This window comes from Dipteris shenzhenensis, chromosome 23 (assembly GCF_047967505.1).
Source record: "Dipteris shenzhenensis isolate YYH24624 ecotype China chromosome 23, Dip_SZ_1.0, whole genome shotgun sequence".
Lineage (NCBI taxonomy): Eukaryota > Viridiplantae > Streptophyta > Polypodiopsida > Gleicheniales > Dipteridaceae > Dipteris > Dipteris shenzhenensis.
Genome location: NC_141618.1, coordinates 35,337,251 through 35,354,490, shown reverse-complemented (window position 1 = coordinate 35,354,490; position 17,240 = coordinate 35,337,251). Strand labels below are relative to the sequence as shown.

General features: G+C 39.3%; 1 protein-coding gene across 1 annotated transcript; it reads left to right on the top strand.

The window, feature by feature from the left end:
• Nucleotides 1-3,298: 3,298 nt before the first annotated feature.
• Nucleotides 3,299-16,949, top strand: LOC147887311 (MADS-box transcription factor 23-like). The gene is made up of 8 exons (XM_087394270.1): nt 3,299-3,567; nt 4,556-4,634; nt 5,461-5,522; nt 5,792-5,891; nt 6,038-6,079; nt 16,486-16,527; nt 16,612-16,772; nt 16,908-16,949. The coding sequence occupies exons 1-8, from the start codon at nt 3,299-3,301 to the stop codon at nt 16,930-16,932; spliced, it is 780 nt and encodes a 259-aa protein (XP_087250396.1). The 3' UTR covers nt 16,933-16,949.
• Nucleotides 16,950-17,240: the final 291 nt, after the last annotated feature.

The following is a 17,240-nucleotide window of genomic DNA, read 5'->3' as shown; positions in this document are numbered from 1 at the left end:
GAGTCCCGCCTTGCTCAAATTTTGTCCCTGCGAATCACGAGCGTCCTTCCAATGTATCTTGGTCTAGAGTTTTGGATATATGGGAAAATGAGCAAGGAAAGAGTAGAAAAATAAAGATGTGAACAATTTTACTTCTATATTATTTGTTTAGTGCTTTTTCTACATATCACTTCTATATTATTTGCTAGTGCTTTTTCTAAACATTTCTTCAATGAAAGATTTATTTATGTGGATTTTTCATGAAATAATTTTTATTGTCAAATGAAAAATGGATATTCTATTTTCTTTTTCATGAGAAAAATTGGTGTATCAATTTATTTTTCAACTTACAAGTAGGGGAGTAGCTGAATTTTTGTCCCTGCTTGGATATGAAGCAGCCGGGATCAATGGTACTGCTAGATATACTAGATCGACAGGAAGATGCCATACTATAAAACGTCAAGGCTAGACTACGGAAAAAGCTTAAAGGAGGTCTTGATGATGGACTTGTCGGGCGCTGTTCTCGATCAGAGTGTAGCCGGCTGCCGTATAATGTATTTGCTCCTACAAATACCACTGATGTATTTGCTCCTATCCTTGGACAGTACCATCCTAGAATTAGAGAGAAGATTGTCAACAACAAAAATGCTCATCAGACCTCATAACCTACAACGAGCTAAGATAAAACACATTAAAAAAAGACGGGCACTAATCTTCCTCTTAAATTTTAATTAATGTTTATAGTAGCTAGCCTCTAATTGTGGAGTGTATGCTAAACCAATCCTTTAGAGTTAGCACTACCGTCTCTCAGCCCAAGCTTAGACAGGTAATCTAGAGCCTATGATATAGGTCCTTTTACCAATATATAAAAAATACAAACATTATTTATATGATTTAAATATTCCAGCATCGTTTCAATATCACATTAAACAAAACTTTACTTCTTCCCTTATAGCTCAAAAAGTTGCATATCCCTAAATTTCCAATTTAGGATGACCTTAAGCACAAACCTCAAAATTTTCCATAACTTAACATCAAACCTCATTCTTTTTTAAATACTTCTTTTGGATATATGGAAGAACCACTACACACAAGTCCTAAAAGTCTCATCTCACATATTACAGTTGTCTGCACGTTAGAAGAATAGTTAACAGTTTCATAATCCGATTCACAAGACAACTTGTCAAAATGACATCATAATTTCTCAGGTCTAAGCTTGCGTGCTTGCACCAAATGCACTAATGGCATATTGCATGAGGACTAAATATGAGATGAATATGAGATGTCCATTCTTATTTTGGCAGGCTTGATGTGACACTTTTAGTGGCAAAAAATTTGCAACATTTTCTTAAGAAGGGGGTTCTTAATTACATCTTGAATGCACATTGGTATCCATTGAAAAAAAATCACTTGAAGAGTATACCATATTATACATTGTGGCATGGTAGTAAGAAAAGCATGTTATGATAGGCATTGTTCAATCCACCTATGTTAAGGAAATAATTCACTGATCAAGTAACTTTTAAACTATAGTTATTTCTAAGTACTAGTTGAATTAGATTAAATCATCATATTACATCCCTTGAAGATACTTGTGTCATATGGATGATTTCTACCTAGTGATCCACATTGTGTCCTTAGTATAGTAACCCTTTTTGAGTGCTTAGTATAGCATTGTGCACTTTGGGGCTTGACTCTCCACTGTTATAGCTATGAAGAGCTATCATCACCACTGCCCTATAAATATACTCGGCATTTTTATTTTTATTAAAAAAAAAACTATCCTTAATGAGCACCATCTGCAAGAACATTAAATGAAGCCACCAAATCAAAAAATATGTGCTATATTGAATTTCTGGAAGATCACGTGCAATAGAATTTATATGCAAGCACCTAGTACCTTAGCATTGTGCACCATATGAAACCATCCTTTCTCAATCGAAAGGGATTCATAATGCCATTCTCATGTCTTACGCCCTGTCTTGAATTTGCTATTGCAGATGGTTCCCATGTGCTTGTGGAGATTCCCTAATCCATCAATGGAGATAGTTTTGAATCTCTTTGTTAGGGTTGGGTGCAACTTTAATTTAAATATGTAGGTGCTAGGATTATGTTGCCTTATAGGATATATAGATAACGAGGTGAGGATTGGACATAAATGGAAGAGAAGCGGATATAAACTTAAAAAAAACATGTGGAATGTACTGCCTTCTTGTGTTCAAAAACTTAGCGAAGACACCGAAAGAATAGACATAATTAAGGATGCAAGGGTAGGTCATATTGGCACCTACACCCTATGTGGAAGGGAGCTAAAAGTGAGTAGTATGTCTTCGGCTTAGGCTCTGTGCACACATCAAGGATTATGCACAGCTAGTGATGGTTCACACAAATTTTGAGATAAAATGGTGGCGCATTGGTGTGTAAAAGGAGCACTTGAATTTTGAAAGGTGCCAAAACAAGCACGAGAGCGCGATTTTGTTTTCAACCAATGAGGTGCCACAACATAATGGTTCAAAACTCTGCAACTCCCACTACGCGCTCGTTTGGAACCATGGATACTAAAGAGCCAATCTATCAATGCCAACTAAGGCTTGTCAGAGGCCCTCTACATCTCCACCATTCTTTGTAGTCTGCATTTAATGAGCTTCTCAAGCTCTTTCAAAATAAATCGCATGAACACAAAGCCAAATTTTCGGGCTGCGCCCTACTCTCTGCGTGTGCACAGACCCTTAGTGTACATGTCATTGAAAATGTGGCACTAGTGGTTGTTTACATAAAGAACAAGATAAAGGGAGGTGCCCCTGGACTCCAAATTCCCACCTCAATTTTTGGAGGTGCCATTCCAAGTAGTGGGCAAGAACCGGAGTGTAATTGGCTCATCAGCCAATGGGAAATGGGCATGTGGTGCTGGGTTTGAATTGGATTGCTTTCAATGCTTTGGAAAAGGTAGAGACTTCGATGGGCTAACCAATGAGAAACCCCCAACTAACTAATGAGAAACCCCCAACTGACATAGGCGGAGGTCCTTTTGCAAAGTAATGAGACTTGTATTGAATGCTGTGTTCAATGATGAGGCAAGGTCAGCAATGAGTTGTGTGAAGAGAAAGAACTTGTAAGGAACCAACTTCCGCTTTGGTGGCCTTGGAGAGACAAAAGGCAAAAAGAGACGAGGTGGTCAATGTCCTAGGGTGAATAATGTCAAAGGGGAAGTTTGGGATCCGACCTTACCCAATGAAGAGAGTTGTTGCTCTTCAAAACCATAGATAGTTTACAAGCTAATTGAGACTTTCTCATTTTCTCAAACTCCTCCATCCTCAACATGTTTTCACGCTTTCACTCCTCCCCTCCCCCCCCTTCCCACCCTTCCCATGCCCTTCTCCCCTTCCTCCCTCCCTCCTCCTCCTCCTCCTCCCGTGTTCGTATCCCCATCCGTCGCATCGATAACCCCACCAGTCGCCAGGTTACCTTCTCCAAACGCCGCAATGGCCTCCTCAAAAAAGCCTACGAGCTCTCCGTCCTCTGCGATGCCGAGGTTGCCGTTATCGTCTTCTCCGCCACTGGGAAGCTGTCCGAATTCGCCAGCTCCAGGTAGCTGCTGCCGACTTCCACCGATCTTGGTTGAAATTATTCCCGTTGCATAATCTTGGGTGCATAAGTATCTTAGTCGAGAAGGAAAGATCAATTGTGAAGTGGAGAAAGGTGCGCGCAGAGAATAGGGAGAACAACTAGAGCGGAACGAAGAAACGAGATTGAAAGGAGACCTTACCTTATTTTAGGCAGAGAGGGTGTTAGTTACAACGGACACCCGTCAGTTACAACAGTTACAACAGAGACCCGTGAGAACGTAAGAGTCGCGATGAGTGACGAAGCGTAGGTTAGTGTAAACAGTTTGCGTCAATGTTATTTTAACAAAGACAACTATCCTGCGATTCCCCGTCGCAGATAATTATAAATAGGTAAGTCGAAATTCTCTAGCTTCATGCAGAGCATGGACGAAATTCTTTGGGACGAGCCACTGTTAACCGAAGACGTCAGCTAATTACTTGTGATGATAGCATTCTACGAACCTATCCAATGGCCGCATTGCTTATACAGACAATATTCTAGTTTAGTCAAAAGGTATCTACGCTAGCCTATGCGTAGCTAGTTCCGAAGTTTGAAAGTTTACAAATGTAACTGATCGGCATCCGAATTAGCGCCAAGCAGCGCACTAATCGTGCAATGGTAGAAAGCAGAGCACGTTTCTGAAGACTGAGGTTACAACGTGTGTTATCATATCTATTCTACTTGCAAGTTCCCAAATATTTTCCGTGAAACAGTGGTGCTTATTTGTTTAAAAGTAGCATTTGGATTTCTATATATTTGTGTGGTGATGCAAGCGTGGTTACCAGGAACAAGTTTGCTACCTCCTGTACTTTATAGGTAAGCTTTTGCGCGTACTGCCGTAAACATCTGCTCTGGACACCCATTGACATTGAGTGTTAAGGAGGAAGTTAGATAGATGTTTAATACTAACAATCACTTGTCTTCTTGAACTAATCGTATCTTTATATCTTATCACGCGATATTTTTTTAGCATGTCAAGCACCTTGGAACGGTATCGAGAATGCACAGATGGGATACCTTCTAGCAGATTTGTGATACAGGATGCAGAGGTAAGATAATGATCTCGTTATGGCAGCTATCTCTCTCTCTCTCTCTATCTATCTTTCTCTCTCTCTCTAGTATGCTTATTCTAGCTTCATTGTGAAACGTCGCCGTGAAAGAACTCTTTGTTTACTAACTATTCTACTCATGGTTCTTTACAAAGACATCATATCCATCTTCATACATAGTAAAAAATATCAATGGATAAAAAAGTTATGTGCGCGTTGATCTTGAAGGTAACCTCATCACAAAGATTAGGAAATGTGAAATAAATCAACATTATTGATTTTTAAATTGGTTTATGCTTAATTTAAGGGATCAAGTTTCCCAAAACGGTCATAGGCCAAGTGTATATCTATTGTACATTTGCACACATGCAAATGAAAGCTCATACAATCACAACCTCTCAATAGGGTACTTTGACATGACTATATCGAAATAAATGCATTTTCGAAACCTTCATGGACTTTTAAAGTCATGCTTGTTTAGAAAAAGATTCACATTCTTTTATATTCTTCTCAAAGAGATATCCTCATCTTAGTGTGCCTCTACATACCCTCAATGTGCAATGTAGGTGCACACAAGTATACACGCAACAAGAACAAGAAGTTTCATATTAAATATAAATGAATGCCTCACTTTTCCTACTAAAACCTCCTACTAAATTTATCATTACATAGAGAACATTTACCATATCACTAAGGTTTCCATTGAATGGAAGCTTTGTAAGGATCAATCTTTATTTTGTACTTTATTTTAAAAGAGAAAATTGCAATCTACTTTCGAGTCAAGAAATGTCATTTTCTAACAATTCAAAATGTATTTTTATACTAGTATTGGAGGCATGAAGCAAGCTTGCTGAAGGAACAAATCAACTATGTACAAGGTCTACACAGGTAGGCAATAATCTTTTCACTGAAATGTTCTCAATTCTTTTTAATTCTAAAGTAGTTCGTCCAACCCTTGTCTCTCATTGAATAGTTAGTATTTCAAGTCACTATTTTCAATTATGTTTATTTGTTGTATATGTATATCCCTTGTCTATATGATTGATCCTTAATATTACATCATGTCTACATTTGTATCTTTGTCTTAGTTTCAAGTAGTTTTCTTTATCTAAACTTCTATAGTCGTATTAATTGTGTATTATACTTGACCGTTGTAGGTTCATGATGGGTGATAACCTCATGTCATTACCATTAAAGGATGTCCTAAAGGTTGAATCAAGGTTAGAAGTTGCACTCAACAAAACAAGGATTAGAAAAGTAAGTAATTTAGCTATTTATATCTAGCTCTTATCAAAACTCGATGACATGAATTTCAGGGATTTTCTTTATGTGATGTGTCATGCAATATTAATTTGCTTTAAATATTTTAAATATTTGATTCTTTTTTTTTCTTGGATCATTAGGTGCAATTGATGCAAATTCAATGCCAAGAAATGCGTAAAAAGGTGAGCTTCATTTTCTATCCCCCTTTTATTTTCCTATTTTAATATAAACATGGATGTCACACCTTGTGCTCCAAATTCATCATTTGTGAGTTGCTTTCCTCCTTGAGATATCTCATCAAACACATGTCTCTATGCTTTCTGCTTTAATTTTGCATGTTTTTACATCTTCTTATACACACGAGTGTGTTTGTCTGAACCAAAAGCTAGTAATTTTTGTTGTATTTATATCTAGACATTGAGAATTTATATAATAAACCTATATTAAACATTACTCCTTCCATGCATAATTTCTTTGGCTATTGCTAATCATCATGCGACACGATCTTGAATGCTTTGACTCATTGTCTCATTAATACTTTTTTTTTTCATAGTACTTAGAGGTGCCATATCTCTCCTTGTATGACCTATTGTAAAAACATGGTATCAATGGGCATTATTATATACTAGAAAGCCTTCTAGGAAGTCTCAAGCAACACCAATGTGAGGAATGTTATGAATGTTGGGGCCCTAAACCCCATCTTGTGTTTTAATTGATCTAGACATGAGGCTACCAGTGGGGCCCTAGACCCCTGGACCCCCTTAATTGATCCAGACAAGAAGCTATTAGTTTAAATTAATGATGAAATACATGAAAGTTTATGCCCAATGTGAGAAATTGGGGTATGAGGACTTCCCAAACTTTTGTGCTCCTATTATGGATACATAGGACAAAATCCACAAGCAATGGAAAACCATATATATATGACATGGTATAAACAACAAGGCCAATATCACAAAGAAGAAGATATAAGTAACGAACAACCCTTTCTAGTGGTTGAGAAGGATAATGAAATGTTTATTGAGAAGAAAGAGTCATTTGGCAAAGATGATGCAAGCCATTCAAAAAACCTTTTCGATTGATAAGAAATAGGCTTTGCATGTCCAGGTGGCCAAATCTTTCGTGCCACAAGATTCCTTTCTTTTTGTTCAAAGATATAGGCCTTAAATATAGAAATGGGTGATGTCAATTTATAAGGTATGTTATCGATAGCTTAATGATGAAGTTTGGAGTGTCCTAGCTTTACATGGTCATTATCACTTCTCTCTAGGTGAGAGAACCCCCCTTGTGTGGAATGAAGTGATTGGAGGCTCTCTAGAGTCGATAATCCATGACTCATAAGCTTGGCCACACCATTTTGATTTTGAGATAGCTAAGCATTTCTTAGAGTTACTTGTGTGGCAATGCGTTTACCACTAGATTTAGAGTAGCCCACACTCGGGAGGCAACCTTTACATAGGAATAGTAAGGTCCTTTCTTCTTTGTGTTGGCTTGATCATGATAATCTTTTTTATTACGTTCATATGGAGAAGTAAAATTTTTCTTTGGTTTAGGATTGAATTGAGGTTTGGGTTTTGTCTTCTCTTTTTACCCATAAAGGTTGTATCATCTCGATTTCCTAGTTTTTATGATTGCCTTGATGAGGCAACTAGGCCATTGCCATTGCTTTGGTTTAGGATTGAATTGGGGTTTTAGGTTTTGTCTTCTATTTTTACCCATAAAGGTTGTATCATCTCGATTTCCTAATTTTACCATTGCCTTGATGAGGTAACTATGTAGCTAAGAGAAAGTGGTAGGATGCTCTAAATAAAAAAGCATGGTGACATAATTGTCCCATAGTTTTGAAAGACTATTGAGAAGAATATCAATTCTCTATTGATCAATCATGTTCTCATGATGCATTGCTAATTGATTTATTATGTCTTTGAGGTAATTCAAATGGTCATTCACATTATGGCCCTCACCTTCTAATCCTACCATGGTACTAGCATAAAAAGGAAAGAAAGAGTAGTACATGGTGAATTGTTAGAGGACATGAATACAAAGTCTTGCAACAAGAAGGATCCACTCTTGTAGAAAATAGGGAGAAAGAACATCTTTTAAGACAATGTTGGTTGTTTCTCTAATGTCTTAGAAGTAGATCTCATTCTATCAATGAATGGTTTCATTATGGATGAATTTTTTTTAAAAAATATACATCCATACTTTTCCTTCTAAGTCCAGAAGAACCAACTACAATGCAACTCAGCTAGTAGCACAAAGATTAATGTTCAAAATTGTCCTCTTCAAAATCAAAGTCACCTAGGCTACTTGAATAGAAGGCCTTCAAGTTACTTAATAAAATGATTGAAATTACAACATTTTGAAAGAAAGTGATGTCATCTAAGGTTGTACCATCATGGGCAACTATTTTTCTAGGGAAAACAGGTGCCCCCACATTGAATTTGGGGGCAATGAATTAATTAGTTTGTTGGGGGAGGGGGATAAAGGGGGGAAGTCTTGAATTAAATAAAGGGGGAAGAGTGAGGGGAAATAACTAGAGGGGGAAGGGGGAGGGGCCATCTCACAAGTGGGGAGGGGAGAGGTTGAATTAAATAAGGGAGGGAAATTACACAAGGGGGGGGGGGACCACATATGAAGGGCATAAGGGAGGGAGGCCTATCATAAGAAAAAGGGGATGTAACATTGATTTGTAGCTTGATGGTAAGGCTCATGAGTTGGAAAAGGAAAGATTTGGGTTCAAATATTTTCTTGAACATTTGGGAAATCCCCCTTGCACATAGTCTATGCATAAAATAAATTAAGACATGCATAAACAAATTAAACCATAGATAAACATAGCTTAATTAAAATGTAATTAAATTAAGCCATAGATAAACATAGGTTAATTAAGCCTCCACGCACCAAAACTAATTGAAATTGGTAGAAGAGGTGAATAAAACTAATTAAAATTGGTAGGAAAGGTGAATAGGGAAAATAGTGAGAGTAATATGTTGTTGAGGTGGTAGGAGAGGTGAATAGGGAAAATAGGAGTAATGTGATGTTGAGTTAGACTGCTTGGCCCAACAGCCTACATGTTCTCACACAAAGCCCATAATAAAAGTTCTTTAAAAGTTATATCCACGAGAATCATGACATCAACTACAACAGGTTAGGGAGGGTTAGAGACCCACCTCCTTCAGGTCTAAGGTTAGGGATCTTCCTACAAAGGTTAGGGACCCACCTCCTTTAGGTCCATGATTAGGGACCCGCTTTCAAGCAACAAGATTATAGGCTTTACTTACAAATCTCAATATTTGAATGCTTTTTAGGGAATCTTTAAGTTGGATCTCAATTAAGCCTTATCATCGCTTTTAGTTCAAATAAACTTTTTTATTAACATTTCTTGTGTGTATGCATGGCACGTATAGTTTATATGAATATGTGTCTTTTTTTAATAAAAGCATAACTTAAAAGAATAATTTAAAAAAATTTTATCTTTTATATATATATATATATATTAGTGAGACAGAGAAACACAGACATGGGCCCTGTGCACCCCCCCCCACACATACACAGTGGAGCCTCGTGCCAAGGCTTCAATTTAAGTGAGCCACACAACTTCATGATGCCTAAAATCCTAAGACATCGCTTATATCTACCCTTTGGTAATATCATGGACAACATTTTCAAAGCAACATTGGCAAGAACTTCCTCTCCTTAACCTATACCATGGTAGTGCTCAATTTCTCAATCTTTGTGATCTTTTATCTATCTATTTTGTCCAATATCTTGTTTTCCTCCTTTACATAGTGACATCTAACTTTATTGAAATTTGGTTTTAGCAAAGGAATAAAGCAAGGTCCCCAATGTGGGTGCACTTGGCAACTCTCTATTTGCTTGATTAGCTCATAGCTCTGATTTTGTAGGTCAACCAACACAGAGGCCGTTGCTTTAACAATTTGTACTTTCCTTTTAACTTTAAGCAAAAGCAACCTTTTGAGAATGTCAATTGGTTTAGAGCTTTGTTGTCTTCTTGCATCCTCAAAACCTAACATAATTCCAAAGCCAACGATTACTTTATTCATATTGCATTTGAAACTCAAGTTAGAAATACTATCGTTGAAGCTATTGCATAATCAATATCTAGCCAACCACTTCGAATAATGGCAAATAAACCTTTTTCATGCCCATACAATGCTCCGAGTAAATCCCAAAATCTCTCTTGGTATACTCGTATCTCTTTTATGTCAACTTATGCCTTGGTCAAAACTGCCATGGCTATAGTTGTTGCTCCTGGCATGACAATGCTACCTCCTCTTATAGTCCTCAGTCTTTCCCATCTGCAACACTATTGTTATGGCGATTATAACGTACAATACACAAGTCTACATGATTACAGCAGCTGCAGTGATTTCTTTAATTGTATCTAGCAAATGAACATGTGATGGTCAAATGAGAGCATGTTAGAAATATAGAAATCAGAGGATGCACATAGAGACAAGAACGAATAGGTGAATTAGGATTTGTTGATCGAATGGACAAGTTACAACTTTGTAGATCATTCGTGTCGATTAGGATAGGATGCATCCTTTCGCATGATCGTGTGTGTTTAGTAGTTTAGACTAAGTGTTACTTCCAATACTCCCCTGTAAGATGAAATGTCTAAACAAGTAATAGAATATGGATGTGTGTGCATACAATCACTAGTTTTAACTTGGAGGTGAGTTGCCAATTAATAATGTGAGAGTGTATTTACAATTCATCCAAGATCAAGCAAGTCCTTGGATAGCCATAAAACTTGTGTAGCTGGTTGATTTGAAACATACATTTTCATGCCATTGATCATGTATACCGTTTTTCCCCCTCAAAGGAATGAAAAAGAGAAAGAGAAGAGTCTTCATATGCATGGTGTTCTCCACTTCGAAAACCTCAACAACATCAGTATGTTCTTGTATGTTCTTGCATGGTGTTCTCCACTTCAAAAACCTCAACAACATCAGTATGTTGAGCTTCATCATGATCTCCATCGTCCATGTCATCCACTGGGTCTCCGTCAAAAGCTCCATCGCTACATGCTTTATCTGAGCTATTCCCATACTCTTTATCTTTCATTTTTGATAGGGAACGGTAGCAATGATAGTCGTCCTTTGTGCCTCTTTTATGATTCTCACCAGATTGAGCATCTTGAGTATCATTTCTTGCCTAGGAAATAGGGTTCTTTCTTTCAAGACAATCTCCCAGCACGCTTGCAATCTGCAATCCTTTAAGCTCCATGTAGTATAGTAGATAGATCACCTTCATGCTCCAGCCTGCATGCGGTAGTTTTGAACCTTCCGTTGGGGATGCCAGTCGCAAAGTGTGCAAAGACCTTTGGGCCTTGTGTTGCTACAGTGATGTTCCCCAGGATGGAGGAAACACTTCAGCAATCACGTAAGATGAAGTTCAGACTTCATCTTGACCCTTGGATAGGGAAGTGTAAGTGCCATGTGAAAATTGATGAGGGAATTAACATGCATGTAGAGGAATACAGGCCAGTTTGCTCGGCTACATTCGGTGGCTTTGATGACTGATTGTCAGCTGGAACTTTCGACTAAGAATTGAATGTGTGTCATGTCTAAAATTGAAGAATTATTGTTGCTTTCGCATTTCACTTCGGATCTTTGTGTACTAAGTTAATCATCGATTGCAGGTAATATTTTGCTTAGACTATGTCAGGCTCTTGAGGCAGGATGATGAGGTTTTGGTGGGTTGTGTAGCCATCACCCGATTATGTGTCAGGATGATGAGGAGGGACATTGTTTCCTCCTGAGTGCAGATTATTTTTTACTACATGGTTTTCTCCCTCGCACTCATCAAAGTTAGGTCGAGGGGTTGGAGGGTCAATGTTACCTCCATTAGCGAGGTCTTCTGTTTCTCGTAAGAGCCTAACAAATTGAAGGAAAGCTAGGCAAGAGAGGATCTGTTGCCAAATAGCAGAAATCATGGCTGGTTTGGACCCATGCAGGCTCTCATACCATATAGAAATCAGAGGATGCGCATAGAGACAAGAACGAATACGTGAATCAGTATCTGTTGATCGAATGGAGAAGTACAACTTTGTAGATCGTTTGTGTTGATTAGGATAGAATACTTCCTTTCGCATCACCATGTGTATTTAGTACTTTAAACTAACTCTTACTTCCATAAGAAACACTAGTTGTTCATGTTGGAGATAAGTGCACACTAAGTGTACTATTTCCTAGTCATTTGTCTAAGTCTAAGTCTAAGTCTAGTCTTTATGTCTTGAGTGTGTTGCATGTGGCACTTCTACAATTATCCCATAAGCACTCTTGCTTTACGTCTTGTACTTTGGCCCATATATTCATGGGTCACATCATTGCAATCTATCAGTTTAACTTGTGTCTTGTCTACACTCTTCTCAAGGTATTTCTTATCTTTCAATTTCCAGTTTCTAGTTCTAGTTCTTGCTTCCATATTCCAACTTGGTATCAGAGCTAGGTTGATCCCTCTTCTCTCCCCTCAGTCTGCCTCTTCTCAGATCTCTCCCCCGCTGCAGATCTGCCCGTCTTCTCAGATTTCTCCCTCCTTCTGTCCTGCCATTGCGCACCAGATCTATGTGTTTCTGCTGTCACTCTATGCCAGATGTACGCACCATTTCTGCCAGATCTGAGCGCCAGATCTGTGCAATTCAGCCACAGATCTGAGCGCCATTTCTGCCAGATCTGAGCGCCCGATCTATGCAGTCCTGCTGTCACTCCTGCACCCGCTCTTGCTGTCGCTCCTGCATCAATGTACCTACTATCAGTACAAATCAGCGCTGTCCGTACGTCGTCTGTATGTCATCCGTACTCTGTACGCCATCCGTACATCATTCGTACTCAGCTGTCTGTACAGTCCGTACGACTGTACGGAATCCGTACCTCCACAGGCCGACTTCTCCAGCTGCTGTTCGAAATCTGCTCCATCTTCACGGAGATCTGTGCCATCTGTTCGACCTCTTGGACTGCGCCCTTTTTTGCACGTCTACCTCTGCCTGGGATTAAGGTACTGTGCTTTGCCTCTTTCAGTTTGTTGAGCAGTCTCTCTTTTTTGCTGGTTCCTCCTGCTTCGATGGGCTGTCATATGCTATGGCCTTGACAAAGTGGTGAGAGAACTGGCTTCTTGGATCTCTCCTCTCATTTATTTTTGCAATATTGTAAGGGAATAGACACTGCCCTTGCATCCTAGCAAGAGGTAAGACCTTCCCACATGGCATCTTCCTCTCATTCTCTCATATCTATCGACAAATTCAATGGGTCCAACTTTCATACTTGGCAAATCAAAATCAAGTGCCATCTTATGAAGGAAGGACTTTGGGACATTGTTCACCGTGTTGCTCCCGAAGGTCCCTGTGAGCAAGTTGGCTTTGCCAAGAACGACAAAGCCTATGCTATCATATTGCTCGGCCTTGGAGATGATTACATTCATCACATCTCCGACATACAGTCTGCTCCTCAAGCATGGATCACTTTGGATACCCTTTTTGGAGCCCGATCTAAAAACTCTAAGATTGCACTTATGATCTCATTCTTTGATCTACATATGCAGGAAGGAGCTACTATAGCCTCTCATGTCAATTATCTTCGCAGTCTTATGGTTCAGCTTGCGTCAGTCAAGTCTCCCATCTCCGAAGACATTGCTATTGCTGTGCTTCTCAAAAGCTTACCTGACACCTATGCTACTCTTGTCACTACCTTCAAGTATCATAATAATCCTTCTCTTGAGGGTATCATCAATGCTCTCCAAGAGGAAGAAAGAACTCAACAACAAAAGGTAACTCACACTGCATTTTTAGCAAAGAAAGGAAGTTCTAAGGTAAGAAGGACTGTTTCAAGGCTCATCCATGCACCATTTGTGGCCGTGATAATCATTGGGAGAGGGACTGCTACTCCAAAACCTCTACATCAGCCCCTGCTTCTACCTCAGCCCATGTTGCTGCAACATCTCCATCAGCTGATCCTGCTGTTCCTTCCTCACATGATGAGAAGTGGGCTTTCTGATTACTTCTATGTCTTGTCTACCACCTTGACCACCGATGATGTAGGTCAAGGGGTTCTCGTGTCTTGGTCTTTCTGTTAGTCTACAGTCAGTCTTCTGTCTATCTAGTCTAGTCTGTCTCTATATTTGTCTATCAATCTGACTGTGTTTTTGTTTTAGATCCATCTTGTCCCTACCCTTGTGGACCCATATGAGGATATCACTTGAGGAGGGGTGTCTCAGGATCTTTTGTCTATCATGTTTTCTATCTTGTCTCTCAGTCTATCAGTCTTTATGTCTGTCTTCTAGTCTTGTCTTTCTGTCTTACTCCTAGTGTCCACTTAAGGAGGGTGTTGGAGATAAGTGCACACTAAGTGTACTATTTCCTAGTCTACATTTGTCTAAGTCTAAGTCTAAGTCTAGTCTTTATGTCTTGAGTGTGTGCCATGTGGCACTTCTACAATTATCCCATAAGCACTCTTGGTTTATGTCTTGTACTTTGGCCCATATATTCATGGGTCATATCATTGCAATCTATCAATCTAGCTTGTGTCTTGTCTACACTCTTATCAAGGTATTTCTTGTCTTTCAATCTTGTTATTTCATTTCCAGTTTCTAGTTCTAGTTCTTGCTTCCATATTCCAACTGTTCACCCATGGCTTTGCCACTCAATGAAAGACGCAATGAGCTCGAGTGCTCTCTCTAGTCTCTCTCTCTCTCTCTCTCTCTCTTTCATGTTCTCCCACCATGATATTCAACGTTGTTGCACTCATGCAATGCATCCAACGTCGTGAGGCACAGAAGATGAGAAGTCTTCTTCTTGATCCTCGGGTACGGTCTAGGCATTGTTGTTTTGACGGAGAAGAAGCGCACATTGATATCATGAGGATCAGTATACTTTAGCGATGGAAATCGAAACATATTTCCAAATTAGACTCCTTCAAATGTGCCGCGATTGATGTCTCTTCTGCATGGCCATCATAGATGCGTAAGCGAATTTTTGCGTTTATTTATAGTGGATATTCGATTGCTTTGTCTACATTTTGTCCTCTAATGGTGCATGGTGGCAGATCTTTGTCTGCTTATTCTCCTATGCAAGAGTGGGTCTTTGCCAAGGTTGTTTTTCCCATTCATGGAGCCATATCCATCAACACCCAGATCTGCTTGAGCGAACCTTTGTCTTGTAACCCAATTAGCGACAGGACCAGAGTTGGGATTATAGAGTTGCAGGGTAATGGTTTACCAAATGAGACATACCACTCAATTCCTCTGCCAGCATGATGAAAGACATGGTGTGGTGAGGAGAGGAGCATGCCTATTTCTTGCCAAGATTCATCATCATCTCATCCAATTTTTGGATCCAACGTGCTGTCTTTGGAAAGGAATTCTAGATTGCACACGGAGGAAGTATTGATGCGAGGAAGTGTGGACGTATTTCCAAATGATAAGCACCTACACTTCACATCGAGGATACATGAGCTTGCATTGAAATATGCAGAGCGTGTGCTAGGCCAGTGCTAGCAAATCCAAAAGATCAAGACATTGGTGAAGGAGATGAAGGGGGTGACACTACCGAATGTGGTGTCGGATGCAGTGATCAAGAAGCTTTTAAGGAAGCAGCTTGAGCAGATGAGTGGCAGATTTGGTGGGTGAGGGGCATGCATTGGCACAATAGGTAGCTACAGCGATTGTGGAGAAGTAAAAACGAAACTATCCCAATTTGTGTGGCGGAAAAAGCTGTGAAGGATTGCTTGGAGGATTGCACGTAGTTTGTGAAGAGGATGCTGGAGAAGGCGGTGACGATCATCTTTACATTGGAGGGTGATTTTACATGTGCAAAAGTGATGGGTGCTCTGGAGATGGAACGAATACTCTACAGAGCTAGGATCCATGTCACAGGATGCGATTCAAGGCGAATCCATTTTTGTAACCACCCTTGCACTAATTCGTGCAGCACTTTAATTTGATGGCTTAGATTGATTAGATTGAATCCAACGGGCCATGTTCCTCCAATCCTCCTCCCCCAAAGCTCTCCTTAAGAGAGAAAAAGATGCTATAAGCAAGTATTAATTGTCGCAATAGAAGTGCCTTACTCAACGAATAAACTCGGTAATGCCTACTGTGCAATTTTCAAACAATTATTCCTCCAATAATCTTTGGCCTAGCTTGTTCATCAATCAACGGCAAGAAACGTTGAGACTCTTTGTTTCAACCTTCCAAAGACTAAAAGTCCTTCCTATTCTATCGATCCAATGATCCTAAATGTCCATGTAACATCCTAAATGTCTATGTAAGATCCAGTGTTTGGCTTCCATGGTGGCGTTTCCTGTAATGGCTTTCTCTCCTTAATGAAGAGAATAGATGCATGTCTAATAAAAGCATGTGTGTGCTTGTATTCTAATTTTCATTCACATTTCGATTTTATTGTCAAACCTAGCTCACTAATTTTATTGTCAAACCTAGCTCACTAATTTATTGTCCGACTACGGAGTATTTTGTATAACCGGAAATCTCTTTTGCTAGGGCTATAGACACGAGTAGTCTATTGAATACTGAGTATTTGTATATTGTTACAATATATTTCGCCCAGGAAAACATGCTCCGGGAAGAAAACAACTTACTGAAAATCAAGGTACGATTGGTGGGATTTTTTTTACTTCTAATCGTAATAGATCGTCTTGAATCCATGTAATTATATTAAATCCGTGTACTGCAGCTTGCTGAGGCAACATCGAGGATCCCTTTGCCGTCAGGAGCTTCAAGTGCTCAAACAATGGACGAATGCTTAAGTAAGAGTTCGTCCCCAAGTCATTCATTGAACGATCAGGGCGCAGGTCATAAAGCTACCAAAGAGTCCGGCATTTCCTTGCACCTCGGGTACGCCGTTGTCTGAGCGTACAATCTGTATTCGTTGTTCGTTACACCAAGTTTTTGACAGCAGTTTATATTGATAATTTCTGAGGCATCCATTGCCCGGAAGGAAGCTAACATCACGTGTAAATTTTTCCTCAGGTTGGAGCTGCTTCCATCAGCCTAGGATAGGACAATACATACATGGTTTTGTTTTTTTTGCTAGTTCTCTTTCCAACTCAATCTAAACTTGCTTTTCGCGCTACATTCCACACTGTTTACCAATCTCCGTTCCCTAGAATTCACGAAATTCTTCTCATTTCGGGCTTCATTTCAAATATAGCTTAAGCATTTATCGACATAAACGTATTTGAAAGCTTTGTGGTGGCAGTCTTTAACAAGAGTGTTTCTGCCATTGCCTGAGAGAGAGTATAAGAAAGATTGAGATGAATACGAGACGATCACATTAGCTAATTTAAGTCTCTACTGAAGCTT

Coding starts and splice junctions, on each gene's coding strand:
- LOC147887311 (XM_087394270.1), top strand. CDS start 3,299: ATGTTTTCACGCTTTCACTCCTCCCCTCCCCCCCCTTCCCACCCTTCC. Junction 3,568..4,555: donor TCCGAATTCGCCAGCTCCAG/GTAGCTGCTGCC, acceptor ATATTTTTTTAG/CATGTCAAGCACCTTGGAAC. Junction 5,892..6,037: donor ACAAAACAAGGATTAGAAAA/GTAAGTAATTTA, acceptor TTGGATCATTAG/GTGCAATTGATGCAAATTCA.